Here is a 19,781-nt window from a genome sequence, read left to right as displayed (position 1 = left end):
AAACTACTTCACAGTTAGGGCGGCTAGGAGCTGGAACCAACTTCCAAGGGAAGTGGTGCTGGCCCCTACCCTGGGGGTCTTTAAGAAGAGGCTGGATGCCTACCTGGCTGGACTCATTTGAATCCCGTTTTTGTTTTGGGTTTTGTTGTTCTCCCGCCCTGGCGGGGGGTCGGGCTAGAAGATCTATTAGGTCCCTTCCGACCCTAAATCTATGAATCTATGAATCTATGGTGTGAGGAGCAGGATGGTTGAAGAAAGGAAGGAGGGTTGTCCTCATAAGTACTTCCCCAGGGAGACAAATGTTATGGAGACTAGCTTGGGAACACGGTTTTGCCCCACTTCCTTCTTAGGCTACAGGAGAGGTGGGCAGCTCAGTGGGAGCCAGTCTCAGCTCAGAAGCTCAGTCTTGTAAACCATATACATCATAGACATGCTCTTTTCCTCTAGAGTTCAGCCGGCATGGCTGTACTTAATTCCTGCAGTTAGCAGGCAAGCAATATGAGACATTGGTGTGCTTTCTGCCAGACCTGGCTGTGTTCCTAGCTAGATATCCCCACCTGCTGCCCCACTCCCCAAAGCCCCTTGACAGAAAAAGCCAACCTAAGGCTTTGCCCAGTTCTTGAACAGAAACCACGGAGAGCCTCCGGCTGATTCTTGTGCAGCATAGTGATGCTTCACAGCTGCACAGCAGTCGAGCCATATGTGACCCAGCTTCTACACCCATGGGTCCCTGGGAATGCCCGACTTGCAGTCTGATTTGTTTGCCCCATTCCTCTTGTATGCTACCAGGTATTATAGCAATGGCCCATAACAGCAGAGCTGGCAGTGCTGACGCCGCAGTGTTTGAGGCAGCCGTGGTGGAGTGCAGTAGGACTCTTTTATAGGGCTTTGTCTTAGAATGGCTCAGAAAGTTTCAAATAAAATGTCTTTTGTCAGAAAATGCTGATTTGTCAAAACTGAAACTTCTTGCAGGGAAGCGTGAGTCTCAGCCACTCTCTCAACTTGACAAAACATTGAAGACAAAGGGTCTGAAATTGTTAAAATGTCCTGTACCATGGCGGTCTGCTCTTTAAGGGTTAGTGGTGCTTGGGTTCAGCCCATCCTGTTTCATGATATGGAATTTAAAGGATCAGTAACCAAAACGGGAGACTGGTGTTAGGCAAGGTGTCATCTCCTGAGCAAGACAAGACCCAACTGTAAGGGCAAACCATGTGAAAAGTGTGCATCTGCGCATGTGTGTCTGTGTGTGTATGGTAGGCCAGGGAAGGCTGCCTTTATCACGATGCAACCTCAGGAAAGAGTAGGAACGGGGGGTGTTATCAAGACTCAATATACTAGACACTACAAAGGGGAATCTTTCTGGAAGTCCTTATGGGAAGGGCCCTGAGGAGGCTGAAGAGGAGTGGATGAGGGCCAGGCAGTGTCTAGAAGACTCATAGGGTATGTCTACATCAGGGGTGGGCAAAATGTGGCCTGGGGGCTGGATGCAGCTTGCCAGGCCATTCTATCTGGCCCACAGGGCCCCTAAAAAATTTAGAAAATTAATATTTATCTGCCCTGGGCTGCCTGTCATGTGACTTTCAATGGCTTGCCAAAACTCAGTAAGAAGCTCTCTGCCCAAAATAATTGCCCGCCCTGGTCTACATAGAGGAGTCACGTAGAGAGACGTAGGCTACTTTTAAAAAAGCTATCTAGGGACCAGAAGCTGTCTGGTCATGGCAGCACAGACCTCCGTGTGGGGTGCTTTACCTGGTCAGAGCAAGAGCACAGAGCTCAGTGCAGTGCCACATAAATGTGTCTCTGGTGTCCTGTTCCAAAGATCAGATTGCACTCCTTCCCACTGATGTCAATGCAAAGCCCATATGCACGTCGACACATGCTCCTCAGTCCACAGGCCCATGATTAGTGTGCAGCGTCCCTTATTTTGATGGTGCTGATGATGATTTTGTTTTCAGATGCTCATGGGATGGACCTGTTTGCTGTGGCAGTCCATGAGTTTGGCCATGCCATTGGGTTGACCCACATCTCTGCCATCGAGTCTATCATGAGACCATACTACCAAGGCCCAGTGGGGGATCCCCTGAAGTATGACCTGCCTTATGAAGACAAAGTCCGAATCTGGCAGCTGTATGGTTAGTGTGTCCCATTCTCATCCCCATGCCCACCTTTGGCATTTATGTCTCACTTCCATCCCCAGTGCCCCATAGAGACAGCTGTTCTCTAGAGCGTGCAATACTCCTGGTGAGGAAGGCACTCCCTCTAACACTTCCTTGTCTTCCTGCCAGGAGTCAGGGAGTCTGTGTCCCCGACAGCCAAGCCAGAGGTCACCAGAGCCGATGACCACCCCATTCTGCCAGAGCTGCCAGAGAACCACTCCAGTATCCCGTAAGCCGAGTTCCTTCATATAGCATTGTCACTGATGTTTTCATGAAGGATGCCGGTACTAAAGCATGAGTGTCTAGTCCAGTGCCTCTGGGCTGCGTAGTTTCCTCTTGGTAGCTAGTTAAAGCCAGTGGAAGTGGGCAGGGGGTGATTCAAGGGGAAGTTAAAACCAGGGGAAGTAGACAGGGGGCTACCCAAGACACAATATTTCTTCCCTTCTCCACAAAGCCATGACTAGTTCCCATCACAGGATTAGGAGAGAGGTGGAACCAAGAGAACTGTCTCTAGACACGTGGGCTACCCCCTCAAGGACTCACAGGGCTGTGGAGTGGCAATTCCCCTGCGTTGACTACCCACGGTATACTTCCTATCTGCTCAGACAAGGCTCTATGGTATCTGGAGCCAAGCAGTGACTTGGCTTTTGAGGGAGTACTAATATCATAGATGCAGCCGCTGAGGGGGTTGAGGAGGCAAAAGAGGAAAATGAATCCCCTAAATGTTAGTGACCTGCTTAACGTGGCTGTGGAATCCACACCTTTTAATTCCTGGTCCCTCCCTTGCTCCTGCAGCCCGGTAAAGGTAGTCATAGCCCTGCTAGAGAGAGGAGATGGGATGCGCAGGGAGCAGCTGGCCCCATGGGACTTCATGGCCACACCTTCACCTAGAGGCACCACCCTGAGAAGAGAAAGACGCTCCACCTGAGTTCCCAGCACAGTCTTTCCACAGGAGGGGCATGACTAGACCTCGAGTTTTTAATAAACTCCTTTCTTGTTGAATGTGTAATGGGCAGGACACAGCAGGGCCCACAGACAGCCAGTTCCAGCTAAGGGCTCATGTCTAGAGGGCATTAAACCAAGCAGATAGCAGCAAAGAGACGTGACTCTGGCAGAAGCCTTCAGTGGGCATTAATGTCTTCACCCTATGCCCTTGCTGTTGGACATCCCCTTTCCTCTGCTCCTGGCAGCTGCGTCACCATGCTAGGCCACTTCTAAGAACAGAGAGGTGGCAAAAGAGATGAAGTGAAACTGGAAAATAGAGAAAGGGGGAGGCAGCCTGAACTTCACGCTGCAGACTCCCAAGGCCTCAGTCAGCCCTGCTTACTCCTTGATCTAGGTTTGTCTCAGCAGTGTGACCCTCAGCTGCAGGAGGCCTTGTCATCCAGCCCTTCCAAATGCATGCTTCTGGCCTTTGTTGCCTGTAGTTAAGATGTATCTTAAATCTCTGGTTTAAAATGCAAACCTCAGCGTTGCATCTCTCACTTCTCTATCTGGGAGAAACGTATCCCTTGAAATGCTTGACAGCAGTAATGGCAGACCCCAATCTTTCTGCAGCCTCTGGCTCTTATCAGTCCTTCAAGGAGCACCAAGAAGTCCAGAGTCATCTTGGAGCTTGCTGCTTTTCCCTAATACCCCAGCATCATTGAAGATTTGCTCAGCACTGTGGGAAATTTGTCCCCGTCACCCTTAGGCTAACTCATCCTAGCTGAAATTTTAATCAGGCTTCTTCTGCAGTCTCATGGCTTGTGCACACACACCTTAGGGTATCCTGTCCATATGAGCAACTGGCTAGGGTACTTCCAGGGGCAGATAAGGGATGAGCAGGGAGTAGCCTGGTTCCAGGACAGCTTCTTTTCAGATGTTTGCTACGATCAAATGCATTATCAAGCAGACGGGTCCCCTTCCCTTGTTCAGGGCTCTCAGACTAAGCAGGCCTTGGCTTCTCGATCTAGGGGTCTCGAATGCATTAGTGAGCTTTAGAGATACCTGAACAACTTCTGACCAGGAGCCTACAGGAGCAGAAGGGCTCACTTGGAGTGTGTGGAGGCCTAGAAGGGAGGCTTTCAGTGGAGCTGTTGTTACTTTGGACCGCTATAGCACTATGCTGGGAACTGTGCGAGCACATACTAGCAAGCTGTCTGTCTGATGAGGTTGCAGTCTAAACAGGATGGATGAGCATGGAAGGTGAAGGGACTTGCCTAAGGTCAGTGGCACATTCGGGAGTAGGTCAGGCTTCATGTTTTCCAGACTACACTAGCCAAGGATTTCATTCCCTTTGGTCTGGCTGCTTTCCTCTAGAGGCAAGAGGGTCATGCTTTTACAGGGACTGGGATTCCCTCTGAGCAATTCCAGGGCTCTAGCAGCAATTGTTTTACAACCACAGTCTCTGCCTCAGCACACTCAAGGCATGTAAAAGCTTGGGTCCTGATGTGTGCTAGCCTGGGACCCAGTCCACCACTCTGCCGCAGACCTTGTGAGTAACTGTGGGCAACTCAGTCTCTCAGTTCTCTGTCTGTAAAATGGGGATAACTATTCCTGTAACCTACTACTAAGGAGATTGTGAGGATAACTGCATTCAAGAAGTATTATCCAGTGCTTGTTTCTCTGGTAATGGAGCTCATATCAGTACCTAACATATGCAGAACAGTGGGGTAGAAGTAGGGTTGCCACTCTTCCATCTGTTTCCCTTGCTCATCCCACTTGGTTCAACTGTCCAATGGTTTTTATGTCCTCCACCCTGAGGCATTCAGTATTTGCTTACCCAGGATAGAGACATGTATCTCTGGGGCTTTTGAAAAGACCCTTTAAGGGGTCCTGAGTAGAGCTTTCCCCACCACATGCCATTCATGCTGTCCATCCAGGAACCACCGGGGCAAGCTCATTCTGCACACAGGCACCATGTTTGCACACTTGGTTATTGTGAAGCTCTGGGTCATTTGGGCATGAAAGAGTTAAAAGCTACAGCAGCCCAAAGATAAAACCCAGTGTAGGGAAGTAGCTTTAATGAGGTGTAAAGTCAGGACTAGAACATAAATAAGGAGCTCAGAGGGTGGTGAGGGATGTTATAGATAATAAGGAATAAGGGGATGATCATTCCTCCTCCATGCTTTGGTTATTGTTTTATTTAGCATCCAGTTCCCACCTACACATATGCGTGTGTGCAAGTGCATGATGTTTTTTTCCTTTAGGAAGAAAGTCCAAAATATCTTCTGGTTTTGGATCCATACCTTAACATCCTCAAAAGAGGACATTGTAGACCCAGTCTTGTTATTTATTATATTTAATTTCCTAAAAGTCTTGCTAAAAGTTTGTCCTTGTCCAGGTCTCGTGTGTGTGTGCGTGTGTGTGTGTGTGTACATATTTTTTTTCTATAGATACACTTGTACCTATAAATTATTAACATTTAGCAACTCTTTGATATCATTTCTTATTAAGTGGTGGTATGTGTAGCACAGATGGAGGTGGAGTCAGCCTTTGTGTTACATCCTCATGGCAATTTTGGCCAAATTTTTCAAAGTCACCTCTAATTTTGTGTGTGTGATGAAGGACCTAAAAGGGGCCTAATTTTTGTAAAGTGCTGAGCATCTCCTGTCTGACAGCGGGGCTCCTTTAAGGCATCTCAAGCGTGTCACCCCAAAATGGCTAGTCACTCCTGAAACCCTTAGCTATCTGTATTGTGTGTCGCCAACAGTAGCTGCTACAGGAGAAGTAAAGAAGTCCTCTTCCTGTGTCTTTACCCGGTCATGTTTTTTCTTGGTGAATCTCCCTGGACTTTGCTGGATTTCTCCTACAAAATGTTTCTCAGCTAGCTGGAAAGCTGTTGCTATAATGATGGTGTGCCTCGGAGATAAAAGAGCTCACTGAAACAACACGAGCATTTTTTGTTTTTTTCCTCCTGAGAAGGAGCACATGTCTTAAATGCTGGACATGATAAGTAGAACTGTCAAGCGGAGGGGATATTGGGAAAACATTTGATTTAGGATGTGCGCTGAAGTAGGATGATTTCAAAGAAGCTTGAGATGGGCTCTTGCTAACATGCTCTTCCAGCTCCCCCAAGAGAGGGTGAAAAGTTTGAAAGCACGTTAAGTTGGATGCAGAGAGTTTTCATCCTCCTACCCACGTTTGTGGTTTACGTACCATATTAGTCATGCTTAGTTGGATGCCCACTGTCAAGCTAGCTCCCTTGATATTGGTCTGGCCATTCTTCTCTCACCACAAGGCAGCAAATCTCTGGCAATGCACTGGCCATATGTGGAAGCCTAATGCCACCAAGTGGTTGTGACCTACTACTGCTGCCAGTCAGGAGGGTGCTTCTTCATGCCAAGTGGTTTAGGAGCAGAAGGATAAGGGTACTAATCTCAACCGCTCTGGTGCTTTGATGTTGCTTATTGGGTAATTATGTTGTCAGAAGTGCACGCAGGTGTTACATCCTTAGCGGCACTGTCGTGTTTGTTGCTGGGATGCTTCTAAGCAAGGAGCTGGCCCTTCATGCTCATATGCCCAGGGCTTATTTGAGCATTCAGATAGGGACATGTGCAGCATAGGAGCCTGGAGAGAAGAGCATACATTCTCCCGCTGATCCTTCAGCACCCCACAACACACACTGCCGGCATGGAGAGCCATGTCCATTAACACATCATCTCCCCATCCCTCAGCCCTGGGGATCAATAGGAGAGTGAGCTTCCGAGCCAAATACACAGCTGGCATATAAGGTATGGAGATGTCTGGGAGGAGGTTGCTGGCAAGCTACCACACAGACCCTCTATTAGCAAATTAGATTCAGGCTTGCCCTTCACTCAGAGCAGCTTGTGTGTGCATGCTTCAGCTATCCTTTACTTCTCCATCAATCATTATTTCTACCAGGTTTTTCTTAGTCATCCCCCTCCTCTCCTTCCCACCCATGACAGCAGCTGGGTGTCCCTGCCAAGGTAATCACTCCCTGCCCTTTCGGCGCACACCCCTGACTCCCCCTCAGCTCCAGCTCCTGCTGCTTTGTTCTGCTAACTTCTCTGAGCTCTGGCTGTAAGCACCGATGTCCAGTGAGCTGGAGTCAGGCTGTTGTCAGCATGTGGGCATTTGGAGTCAGTAGGCGTCCTGCTGTTTCAGTGCAGCGGGTCAAACGGCGCTCTCACTTGTACTGCTGTGAAGCAGGAGAGATGGCATTGCCTCCGCGGGAGTTGCTCTGCACTTACAGATGCACTGCTACAGCAAGAACCTGGCTCCCAGTCTCTCTTGTCCTCCGAAATGGCTTCATGTGGCTGGTGTGCAAAACCTGTCCTGACCCTGAGCCCATGGGTGGATTCAGAACGGGGCTGATGGGGGATTGCAGTACAACAAACCCAGGGAGCTTGTAACTGCCTGTCAAATTACTGAACGGAGCAGGCAATCAGGACTTGTAGAGATGATATCTTTTATTAGACCAACGAGATTTTTGCAAAAAAAATTCTTTAATTGCAAGCTTTTGGGCACAAACACCCTTCATCAGGCATTGGGGAAAGGATTGTAAAAGTTCTCCTGGGTAGAAATGAAAGTTCATATTTCATAGGATTTCACAGAGGAGTCGATATAGAGCAGCACCCAATCAGACTCCGCAGTCTCTACAGCCCAGGGCTGCAGCAGGTGGGAGACAAAATGAGGAAGACTTGAATGAATTGCCTGTGCTCCTGGCTCTGGGGAGCGGTGCCCAGTCAAGGCGAGATGGAGGGGGATTTTTTTCTTGCTGCAAGGGTGGGACTGCAGTTCATTTGAGCACTGTCTTTCCACAGCCTCAGAAGAGACATGCCCAACAGATGTAACACACATTTCGACGCGGTGGCTCAGATCAGAGGCGAGGCTTTCTTTTTCAAAGGTAAGAAGCAGCTTCTGCTGCTAATGGGCTCGATGGTCTTTGTCAGGCTGGATTCATACGTAGCTCTGCACCACACTGCGGGGTTGCATTCATACATGCTGTTTGGAGGGCAGCTTTGTCTGGACTTTGAGTATATGCAGTCAGAGTGTGTGCGGCTTACAAACAGGAGCGTTCTGTTAACTCCTGCACTAATGGCCAAATCCAGACATCTAAGGCCATTTGATCACATTTTGGCAGCATAAAGGCAGCTTAGACCTTTAAGGCCCCCTAACACCCAGTAAATAAGAACCAAGCCACCCACTGCAGGCAGGGGCCTGCTGGGATGAACATGTTTCAAAGCATTGGGATAGGCCTAATTGTAACAAAGGAGACTTAGAGAAGAAGCCTGGAGGTGGGCAATGGTAGTGATAACAGATGTGTCATAAGAGATTTCACATGAGATGACAGTGACTGGATTAATCTTTGTGGAGGAGAACCAGGAGGGATGTGGCAAAAAGACTACTGAGCAGTAAGCCAGGTGCTTCTCTTCAACCAAGAACAAGGGGAAACCCAGTGATAAAAAACACAGTGCAGGTTAAAAGAGTATGCTTTAGCAAGGCGTGGGCATGAAGCCATAGAGCTCTGTGCCTTGAAATGTTAATGGTTCCCTTTGGTGAATTTAGTAGAGATTAGGATGAATGATTAGGGAAGTATGGAGAGCAGAAGAATCTCTGCCGATACGTTAATGAGGAAATGAGACTTTATGCTTTAGGTCACCAGCTAATCACTTCCTGCCTGGGGTTCAGGAGGAATTTTTTCCCGTTCCTAACTCCCTGACAGGCATGTCCATGTCAGCCTGTACTGCGGGTTTTACACCTCTGGAACCAGAATGTCACTGCCTTGACCCTGTATAGTACTTTTTGTTCTGCTCTTTGATTCATTGCACCGTGCTGCCCAGAATTTCAAAGCAAAGGACTGATTTCGATATTGGCAGTATCAAAGCAGAAATCTCAGTGACCCAGGGATGCGTAGAAAAGCAACAGCTCACTCTCTGTCTCTCCCTATCCCCTGCCTTTCCTCCCACGCAGCGCATTCACCAGCATCCAAAGATAACACACAGACAATTACAGAACCATCTGGTTCCATGTTATTGAACAGTTGCTGCCAGCGTATCTCCAGGAGGGCCCGACTGTCTAAGAGAAGCCCCTTGGAGCCTCCAGAGCTATACAGAACAGTTCCCTGCCCGCTCTCCGTGGGGTTTCTTTGAAGTGCAGGAAGAGAGGTGTCTGGCTGATGCCACTGTCTGATTTCCCTTCTTGGGCAATCGTTTGTTCAAAACAACACTAACCAATCTCTGAAAGCAGTGGTTTCCAAACTAGGGGGCATGACCCCAAGTGGGAGAGGAATGGGGAAATGTAGTTATAGTGCTCAGGCTTGGAAAAAACATGGGGAACAATCCAACTGGAAGCAGGGCCCATGACACACAGATCGGAAGCCACTGTCCAAGGCAGGGGGAAGAAAGGCATCCTTAGCTGAGGTTGTGAAGGGAAACCAGGAGAATGTACTTCATCCAGGGCTGGATTTACCCTTTCGTGGGCCCTAAGCAAACAAATTTGTGGGCCCCAGGCAGGTTGAGACCCACCTCCCCACCCTGCTGCTACCACCCACGGGGAGCGGGGCTCAGAGCCACTGCTAGGAAGCAGCCACCACAGGGGAGGGGAATGGAAGGGAAAGGAAAGGAAGGGCCGTTTGCACCGCCACCACAGAGGGGAGGACCAGAGCCCCCCACAGCTCAGTGCCCGCAGCATGTGCCTAGTTTGCCTATGCATTAATCCAGCCCTGATCTCATCTCCACTATATCCTGCTGGATGGAAGTTGAGGCTTCCCGCAAAGAGACCAGAGCTTTTGTAGCCATCTGTGCTGCTGATGCAACCCAAGTCAGAAGATGCTGTGAGGCACTCTCTCTGCAGCACTGTCTTAGTTCCTTGCTGCCACTGGCAGAGTGGGATGCTGGCTCCAAAGACCAATAAAGTAGAAGGGGAAACAGAAGATGAGGACTGACATATAAGAAAGATCACTGAGCTTCTTCAAGGAAAAGGCCCTTGAGAGTGAGACCCTATTCGAACAAAACCCTACTCCAAGCTCACTGCTTGCATATATTTGACACTGGCATTATGTGCTGTTCATAGAAAAGCCAAAATCAGAATTAAGAGCCAGGTGTAAACTGACAGAGCTCCTCTGAATCCAGCTTACCCCAGCTGAGGATCCAGCTCAAGAGCTCTGGGGTAAGCTGAATTCAGAGGAGCTCTCCCCTGAATTCAAGGGACTGAATGTTTGGATGCTCACCGCAAGGTGAAGCAATAAGTGATTACAGTTCCCCTTACAAAGTGCTGCCTACCAGTGCTGTGAACCAGGAAAAACAACAGCAGGCTGGACCAGGCAGATTGTTCCACAAGCCCTCCCACTGGCACAGTTCAAAGAGAACGTACATCTTTAGTTGCCCCGGAGGACTAAAACCTGCTGTTCCTCTTGACTGCAGTGGAGCTGTGGCGTCTCAACACTTCTGAAAGTCGGGAAGCTTTGATTTTTAGGTGTCTCGTGTCAGGCAGCCTAAATTATCAAACTTGGGCTCAGGCGTGCATGTGCAGGGCATGCAGCGGTCTTGCCAGGGGTACTTCAATCCGAAGAACGTTGCACAGCTGGAATCAAAACCACCATGCCACCAATATCACAAGTGGCATTAAGCCATCACCTGTTTATAATGAAGGAGTGCAGGAAAGCAAGTCTTTTCATCCTTTCGTCTGAACCCACCAGGTTTGCCCCAGTTTTGCATCAGACTTTTTAACTTTAAATGAACATGGCTTTATGTCGTAGAGTAATTACAGCTCTTACCCAAAAGTCTACACATGGGTCAGTGGGTAGTCCAATAACTCCAGTACTTTGGCAGGCAGATTTGGCCGGAGTGAAATGACAGCATGCTCGTGGACCCCTGAGAGCCATTGGCTTCTGAATTCACTACTACTCCAATTGCTGTACGTCTGCTGTTGGTGATGGCCTGTCAAAGCAACGAGCCTATTCCTGACATTGAATTCAGTTTGAAAACTAGTTGGTATACCTGCTGAGGAAAAGAGAGCTGCTAAATTGCAGAGAGTGACGGGGCGAATTAGCAGTGAGTACTTTTAACATGAGATCCATATCCACTAAAGAAGCAATTCTGCCAGGCTGTATTTCTTCTCAATTTGATGGAAATCTGGTCTTTTCTCATGCGAGCCTCATCAGAAATGCAAAGAACATCTTTATTTAATTACATACGTTTCCATAAATGTACTGCGGTCTCACAATTAGAATGCGAGGAGGTTGGTTTTTTTTAACGATCTTAAAAAGAATTGGTAATTATGGCAATTCCTCATGCGTTTGAATGTATTATTCATACATAGGTTTCAGTCAGATAGAGCGAATATGCAAAACGGAGCAGAAGAACAAGTGGATGATATAAATCCTTTTAATTGTAATACCTCCCCCCCGCACACACGCACGTGCGCACGCACACACACACACACACACACACACACACACACACACACACACACACACACACACATACTCTGCAGATGTTTAAGTGCTGGAATTTTGCCTCCTGCATTATTAAGCCAACATCTAATTTCCATGAAATTTTGAAAGGTGGTGTCACAATCTGCCGGCTCCGTGGAAAAAGAGCTGAGCATCTTGAATGCAAATCTGAGGAAGCGTCTTGAGCTTTGGGTTGCTCATGCCTCTCCTGGGAGCTCAGCTTTGCAAAACCCAGTGTAAATAACCTCATACTAATATCTGGCAGGCCCCAGGAACAGCAGAGATGAGAAGAACGTGAGAGGGAGCAGGCACTCGGGCTACTCCCTCCTCCCCAGCTCTCACTCTGGAGAGAGACGTCCGTGGGGAAATGCAGTTGTGAAACGTGCTGCAGAACCACAGAAACTCCAGCTGGGAATCCCACGGCTGCCTACAGTTGCTGGCTCCCAATTTCCCATCAAAATTCCCGAAGGGTCTTCTGAAAATCCTGGCCTTGTATTCATCCCCTCCCTCTGCTCAGCACAGCCAGTTTGCTGCTTTTTTTAGTGAGAGTAAACACCTCCAAGCCAATTCTCCATGGGTGTAAATGAGTGGAGTTTCAGAGTTTGCTTGAGCTGTCCCCAAAAGAATTTGGCCCATTGTAGCATTTGGGGGCTGCAGGAGGCCACCTTTTCTACAGGCCTTTGGACTGTACGTGATGCATCTCCACATTCCTCTTTGGTGCTTCCTTCTTCCCCGCTTCTTTCCCCTCTCCTGTTTTTCCCCTATGCTGTGAGCAGAGCAGAGATCTCCATGCACTTGGGAGTCCTCAGAGGGTTTTACCTTCTTGCGTGCTTAGTCCATGGTCTGAGCTAGTCTGACTTTAGCTTCTTTAGCAATCTCCGGTCTCCAGTAATATCTAGCAGGGACAGGAGTTGACCGAGAGACAGTAATATCTAGCGGGAGGAAGGTGACCGAGAGACAGTCATGCAAAGGCAGCGGGGAAGGAGAGAAAATGTCTCCCGACAAAATGTTATTTCATTGATTCTCAGAGATGCTGTCAGCTGTACGAGCTTCATTCTTCGGTCAGAAGGACGGTGGCTGCAACACAGAGCCCTGAAGCCTACTACGTTCCAGGGAGTTGGAGCAGGTTTCTCCCTAATGCTCTGCCAGGCTTATAAAGATGCATCTGACTGTTGGGGTCGTGGGGTTGGAAACTCAAGCGTTCTCGTTTCCCATCTTGGGTGTTTTGTTTTCCACTAATTCCTCACTCAGCCCACACCTCCGTAATGAGATGTCTGAGACATTCCTCCTGTCTGTGTTCATCTAGGCAAGTACTTCTGGAGACTGACTCGTAATAAGCACTTGGTCTCCCTCCAGCCAGCTCAGATCCACCGTTTCTGGCGGGGTTTGCCTCTCAACTTAGACAGCGTGGATGCCGTGTATGAGAGAACCAATGACCACAAAATTGTCTTCTTCAAAGGTAAGAGCTTGAATTGTTTTTGGAGCTGAAGAGCTGTTTTTTGGGTCCTGGCTCCTCTCTGTATGCAGTTTCATTGAGTAGCTGCATTACACTGATTCATGATGGTAACAGTTGCCTTCCACTCCATTGAATAAACATGCCATTTGCATTTCTAAAAGATCACGTATTTGAAGGAACAAATATATCCCGGTCCCATGGATTCCTGCTATTGTGTCTGCTCTCAGTTATTACTCTGACCATGGGAATTTAACCAACCAATTAGTTTTCTCCCACTTCTGCTGTGTTTCATTGCGGCATGTCTACACCGTGATCCTCACTTTGTGTAGATGCACTTGAGCTGGCTCTAAGCTATCTGTCAAAGTCCTGAGAGCATTGCAGCCACTGACAACATGGGTTTCAGTGTGGCCTGTAAAACCCATCCAGGGTAAATGCTTGGGTGGACAGCCCAGGCTGAGCTCCATGTCACTGCCATTATCTGCTAATTGCTAGTTCAAATCCAGCTCAAGTAAGTTTATATGAGCTGCAGTCACACCTCTGAATTGCACTGCGAACGGCATGATGTCATTTCCTGCAGCTAACATTCAAACCAGGTCTGCTGCGGCTGATAAGAATCTGGTTGCATTGAGTAACTCAAAGCAAAATCAGCTATGCTAAGTTGGTTTCAGGTGGAAATTGATTTTTCTGTCTCTAACATTCCTCTTTAAGTGTGGCAAGTTATTGATTTTGGGAATGCCGAATCATAAAGGTAAAGCAATGGAAATGGATTATGCCCCAGTCACAGATCCCACAAAGCATCTCTACCCACAGATCATTTTAGAACTCAAATGAACCTTTTATGGCCTCCCACACGCCTGGGGAAAGTGTTATTTCCTCAAATGGAGGGAATCCAAAATGGCAGCCACGATGTGCTGGACTCCACAGACTGCCAAGACCATACCGCTATTCAAAGCACGATGCCCGGGGGCATTATTCAGAGGCAAATGATCCTTTGGTTTATTATATGTCCTGGGCTTCCAGCGTGGACCACCTGTGCTCAGAGGAACAGCTGCTCTGAGTGGGTTCCCTGCGAGGAGAGCAGCTGTAGAGCAAACCAGGGCTTAGCAAAAGTGCCATAGGAGAACACGTTGGCAGGACCAGGAGGGGGATTTTGCATTGCTCCAGCTCTCCCTGCATCTGTTCTGTGGAGAAACAAAAAAAGGCTTCGGCTGGCACCCTGCATGCAAGTGCTCTGCTGCACAGCACTGCCCGCCTGAGACGTCCAGCCCCTCGATTGAGTGCTGCTGCTTATTCAGCTCCCGAGGAACAAATTGAGCCGACAGTATCACAGCAACATATTCATCCACTAGTGCAGGGGTAGGCAACCCCCGGCACAGGTGCCAGAGCGTGGTATGCTGCGGCATTTGGCTTGGCACCTCAGGGCAGATGGGGAAGAGGCCGGGGCTCTGCTGCCACAACAAGGATCGGGCCCTTCACATCCACCCTGCACTGTGCATCCCTGGCACGCCAACATCTCACAAGTCAAAGTTGTGGGTGTTTCTGGCACTTTGCCGAGCCCTGTGCTAGTGGCTGCCCCTTCAGACCAGGTTGGAGGATTTCAATCTCCAGACCTTTAAATGCTCAGTAGTAAAAGCACCAAGAGCTAAACAGGGACGTGCATTAACGGGTGTTGCACAGCTGCCAGGAATGACGCAGGCCCCAGGAATGCCCCTGAACAGCAGTGTGGAGTCCCAAAGCCTTCCCTGCTCCTAGGAGAAGTATGTTGCGATGTCCCTTTTACAGGGAGCAGCCAATTCCCCTCCTTGCACTGGTGCAGCTCCACTGACCATTTGTATTGTGGGGATGGGGCCGCCGACCTCTGCCCACTTGCTCATTTGTGATGGAGTAGCCACCGGCAGGAGTCACAGCAGGCCCGGATCCAAGAGTTAGCAAGGTCATAGGGGACTGCCATGTTAGTCCCCTGCTTGATCACGCTGGACAGGGGCACAGTCAAGATCTAAGCTAGTGAAAATTAGGGCTGCGTCTGAAGTGGCGATGTGCTCATCTCTATGCAAACACAAGGCACTCCAGCTCCTTGTGATGAATTAATGGTCCTGCCTGGCTCATACAGCTAAATCTGAGACGCTCCTTCAGGCCTTAGGGTAATGTTTGTCTCTAACCACTATCACCAATATTCAGCTGGTGGCTGTGGCCTGTCTGTAAGGGCGTGTGCAGGTGTGTGTACTCTTACAAAGATGCTAGAAACTCGGGGTGGGGTGGGAGAATGATCTCCTCCCTACTCCCCTCCGAGTTCCTTGGCCCAGGTGGGCTGATGTATGAAAGATCACAGAGGAGGTACTTCAGGGCACTCGGCTCTCTCAGACATTTCATGAAGCAGAAGCTTCATCCAACGGTTAAGACACAAATCTGGCATTGGGAAGAAAACAGTTCAATTCCCTGTCCTGCCACAGACTCCCTATGTGACCTTGGGCAAGTCACTTAGTTGGTGCTTCATTTCTATCTGAAATAATGGGGATGCTGGCATTTCCCTACCTCATGGGTGCTGTGAGGGTACATGCACTGAGGGATGTGAGATATTCAAATTATTGCTCCAACACCCTGGTGGCCTGATGCTCCTCAGTATAAGCAGGTCTTTTAAATCCGACAGAGTGAATTAGAAAAAACATGGGGTCTCCTTTTCCCAAGGTGGTGAGTGTTTTCTCTTTCAGAGTTGAACTACATGCACCACTTGCCCCATTTGCTCTCAAAACCTCCGTGTGAGGCCTTATTTCTAACAAGAAATCAACTGGGAAGGAAATGAAGCACCATAACCCAATGCAAAACTAAGAGGGCCAGCCTAAGACTGTACAGCATAATTGGCGTGTTCATGTTCGTGTTCGTGTTCGTGTTCATGTTCTGGAACCCTAATGCATTTGTATTCAAGTGGGAATCCAACTCACAAAAAGCAAATATCCACCGGAAACTTACTGCCTGACAAGCTGTTGAGTTATCATTCCCTTTCCAGAGTGCTGTGAAATCAAAGCTAAGGATTGTCACAGCAGCAGGTCAGGAAGTATAACCTTGTTCAACGAAACTTGACCTCTGCTGCAAAGCAAAAATGATCTTGCTACCTGCATGTTTCCTTTCCCCAGGAGACAGATACTGGGTGTTCAAAGACAATAACGTGGAGGAAGGATACCCTCGGCCAATTTCGGACTTTGGCTTGCCACCGGGAGGCATCGATGCTGCTTTTTCCTGGGCCCACAATGACAAGACTTATTTCTTTAAGGACAATCTCTACTGGCGTTATGATGACCATGAGCGGAGAATGGACCCCAGCTATCCATCAGAGACCACTCTGTGGAAGGGGATCCCAAGCCCGTTAGACGATGCAATGAGATGGTCAGATGGTGAGTGTCCCCGTGCTATTGATGGAGGGGAAATCCCCTTCACATCTTAACTGTGCTTAAATCCTTTATTATTTTAACTATGGCAGCATAGGTAAAGCATTAATATAGACACCATTATGCCAGTACAGAAATGCTTGTACTGAAGTAGCTTATTCTAAGTTGATTACTCGAATTAAGCTGTACAGTTTTTCACATGTGTCACCCTGGCATAACTGCATCTACATTAGGCTTTTCTGGCGTAGCCATATTGGCAAAAAAGAAGTCACATTAACACTAACAGTTTCATTAATAAGACTTCCTAAATGCAGACTAGGAATAAAAATACCATTCACAGCAGCACTGCACCACAATTGCTGGAATTATCGTGAGATCTTGTGTGCAGGGCTGTGACGTTTCATCACGACACAGTTTTATCCTGTGGTGACGCTGTCACATGAGTCTTGCAAGCTGTTGGTCAGTAATTAGGAGTATTCTGCATCGCTGTGTGACACACAACTCATGGTTGCTACTTGCCACATGTATGAGACCTTGTCCTCATTCTTGTGCCTGAAATATGTCTGGCAGCATCCATAGCACTTCAGACCATGATTTAATGAATTCAGCTAAACCAGGCCAGCTCATTTTTCAGGTGTGGGACCTAAAAGCTAAAACCTCAGGGAATCAGTAAGAGATGTTGATGACTGGCTGTATATATATAGGATGTTCAAAACACATGCACCATGCACAGATGTTAGTATCAAGACTAATCAATGCCTCCACATTGTATTAAGATGGGGCGCATAGATTCACAGATTGTAAGGCCCAAAGGGACCTCGGCAGATCGTCGGGTCCAGCCCCCTGCACCAAGCAAGAAAAATAACTGGGGGTCAGGTAACCCCAGCAAGGTGCCCGTCCAGTCTCGTCTTGAAGATTTCCAGGGAAGAGATTGCACCACCTCTGGAGGGAGCTTATTCCACAGTCTGGACATCCTGACTGTGAAGAAGTTTTTTCTAATGTTAAGCCTGAAACCATCTTCCAGGAGTTTGTGACCATTACTCCTCATTTTCCCCAAGGGTGCCCTTGTGAACAGTTGTTCACCAAGCCCTTGATGTACTCCCCTGATGTAGTGGTAAGCTGCTACCAAGTCCCCTCTCGGCCTTCTTTTTTTCAGACTGAAGAGTCCCAGATCTCTCAGCCTTTCCTCATATGGCTTGTCGCACAAGTCTCTGATCATACGAGTGGCCCTTCTCTGGACTGTCAGGCGTTACCACGTTCTTGTTAAAGTGCAGTGCTCCAGCTGCAGTCTCTCCAGTGCCGAGGAGAGTGGGAGAATCACTTTGGTTTTACTGGAGATGCATTGGTTGATGCATGCCACGGTATTGTTACCCCTGCTGACTACAGGGTCGGAGCTTCTGACAAAACAATAACTCCCTGACTTCACTGAACACATAGCACATGTTTGCAACAGTGGAGCATGTGTTTCAAGGCCCTAGACAAACCCCAGTGTAGGTAACACCTCTCTGTTCTCATTCCTCTGATGCTTTTGCAAGATGTGAGGTTGTTCTTCACTTGAGTTTCTACACAGCTACTTTAAGTCCCTTTATTGCTATGCACAAATATGATTTCATACAAAGTTTCCCTGATCCTTGCTAAGTGCAAAAAAGGGTGTTTGCAGTTCCTGGGAGCTGCACTGTTTGCATCATAGAAAGGGGCCTTCCTTGCTCAAGGCAGGACGATCCCTGTCTAAACCTTCCCAGACACATGTTTGTCCAATCTGTACTTAAAGACTTCCCATGACAGAGAGCCCACATGCTCTTCAGGCAATCTGTGCCAATGCTTCACCACCCTCATAGTTGGCAAGTTCTTCCGAATAGTTAACCTAAATCTTCCTTGTTGCAAATTAAGTCTGTTACTTCTCGTCTTGCCCCTTGGACACAGAGGGCAATTGTTCCCCATCCTTTTTCTAATAACCCTTTTTGTCTTTGAAGACTCTTTATTAACTCCTACATCACCCCTCTGATCTCTAGACTAAATATCCCAATTCTTCCAGTCTTCTCATACGCCATGTTGAGAGGAAAGATCTCCTTGTGTTTTTATAAGGTCATATTCAGAGCTGTTATCTACAGATACAACTCCATTGAGTCCCATATTGGCACTGGCCTCAAGAGTCATTTCTTGCTTGCTATGGATGACATGATTCTTTTCTTCAGAATGATTTTTCCAACCCATCTCCTAGGCACTCAGGAAACATGACACATGCAGCTTTTCTGCCCATTTATTTTGTTGCTTGGCTAAGAACAGAATCAGGGCCCTCCCGCGCTGGGTGCTGCACAGACACTATGTGAGAGATAGTCATGGGCACAGTCACAGATCTCAGTCTTGCGAGTTGCTCCATGAAAGTCAGTGGACTTCCAGGTGCTGAGACTGTCCACTCAAAGCCCCATGTAAGATGCAGCAGGTGATACTTGATCCTTTTTCTTGACTGAGCCTGTTTGTAAAGCGGTTTAGGCGTGTTGTCATTTGCCATATTTGTTGAAGTGTGTGGAGGGTTTTTGCCCCAGAAAAAGGAGCATGTAAAAAAAAAAAAAAAAATCTTACATTAGATTTTTTGCCTGTCCGAATGTGCTTCTCAGGGATGAGAGTTATTAGACACGGCTTAGCTTCCCTGGGGAAACGGTGGAAATGCCACTACTGGTGGGTGTTTGCTTCAGTACAAAGAGTGCTTACAAGAGAGGGACACTTTCAGTTGGATTTATTGGCAAGGCTAAAAGCATAATAGCAACCTTTAAACCACTGCGAGAAGGGGAACATCACCGGGGGCTTATCACACTGAACCTAGGAAGCTGCTGAGCATGGCCTATCACTCACAGTGACAGGAGTCCTTCACAGGCAGGGAATATGCTTGGAGAAGTCAAAATGTGTCTGCTTCTTAATGGATGTTGTCCTCTCCTGTGCCAAAGGTGTGTGCGGGGCCTGGTGAACCACCTCACCCTTTAGCATAAGCACAAAATGATGCGTATGGCATTCTGCAAAGCCTCAGCACTGCCGTGAAAGTTGAGGATGCCTGGCTTGGAGGAACAACGCACATAGATGAAGTTTGGCGCTTTCCCATGCCCCTCATATCCCGTGCTGTTTTTTGCCTCAATAATCGCTACATGTGAAGGCACCATCAGGCCCTCAAAATACATCCCTCTGCAAGCCCTATCAACGTGCAAGCCCCTTTGGACAACTTAAGCAGCTGAGACCACGCCCAGATTTCTCTCCCAGCCTTATTAAGCCTGTTGTACCACCAGCGGTGAGGGGCATGTGTGAATGAGACCCCTACCTTAGCCGTAAATGCAGGATGGATTTAGAGACCAGAAGCTTAAGCAAACACTAGGGGTTGTACTGTACCGCTAGTG

At 48.1% G+C, this 19,781-nt stretch overlaps 1 protein-coding gene across 2 annotated transcripts in view; it reads left to right on the top strand.

Moving 5' to 3' along the window:
- The window catches only part of MMP17 (matrix metallopeptidase 17), a 151,750-nt gene that overhangs the window by 124,045 nt on the left and 7,924 nt on the right, over nt 1–19,781 (top strand). For both annotated transcript variants that reach the window (XM_019507061.1, XM_019507060.1), the window contains 5 exons: nt 1,956–2,132; nt 2,286–2,385; nt 7,925–8,007; nt 12,863–13,015; nt 16,144–16,401. In XM_019507061.1, coding sequence (XP_019362606.1) covers nt 1,956–2,132; nt 2,286–2,385; nt 7,925–8,007; nt 12,863–13,015; nt 16,144–16,401 — 771 coding nt within the window. The remainder of the gene's footprint in view (nt 1–1,955; nt 2,133–2,285; nt 2,386–7,924; nt 8,008–12,862; nt 13,016–16,143; nt 16,402–19,781) is intronic.

This window comes from Gavialis gangeticus, unplaced genomic scaffold (genome assembly GCF_001723915.1).
Source record: "Gavialis gangeticus isolate Ggan-Ray unplaced genomic scaffold, GavGan_comp1, whole genome shotgun sequence".
Lineage (NCBI taxonomy): Eukaryota > Metazoa > Chordata > Crocodylia > Gavialidae > Gavialis > Gavialis gangeticus.
This window is presented reverse-complemented; position numbering and strand designations above follow the sequence as displayed.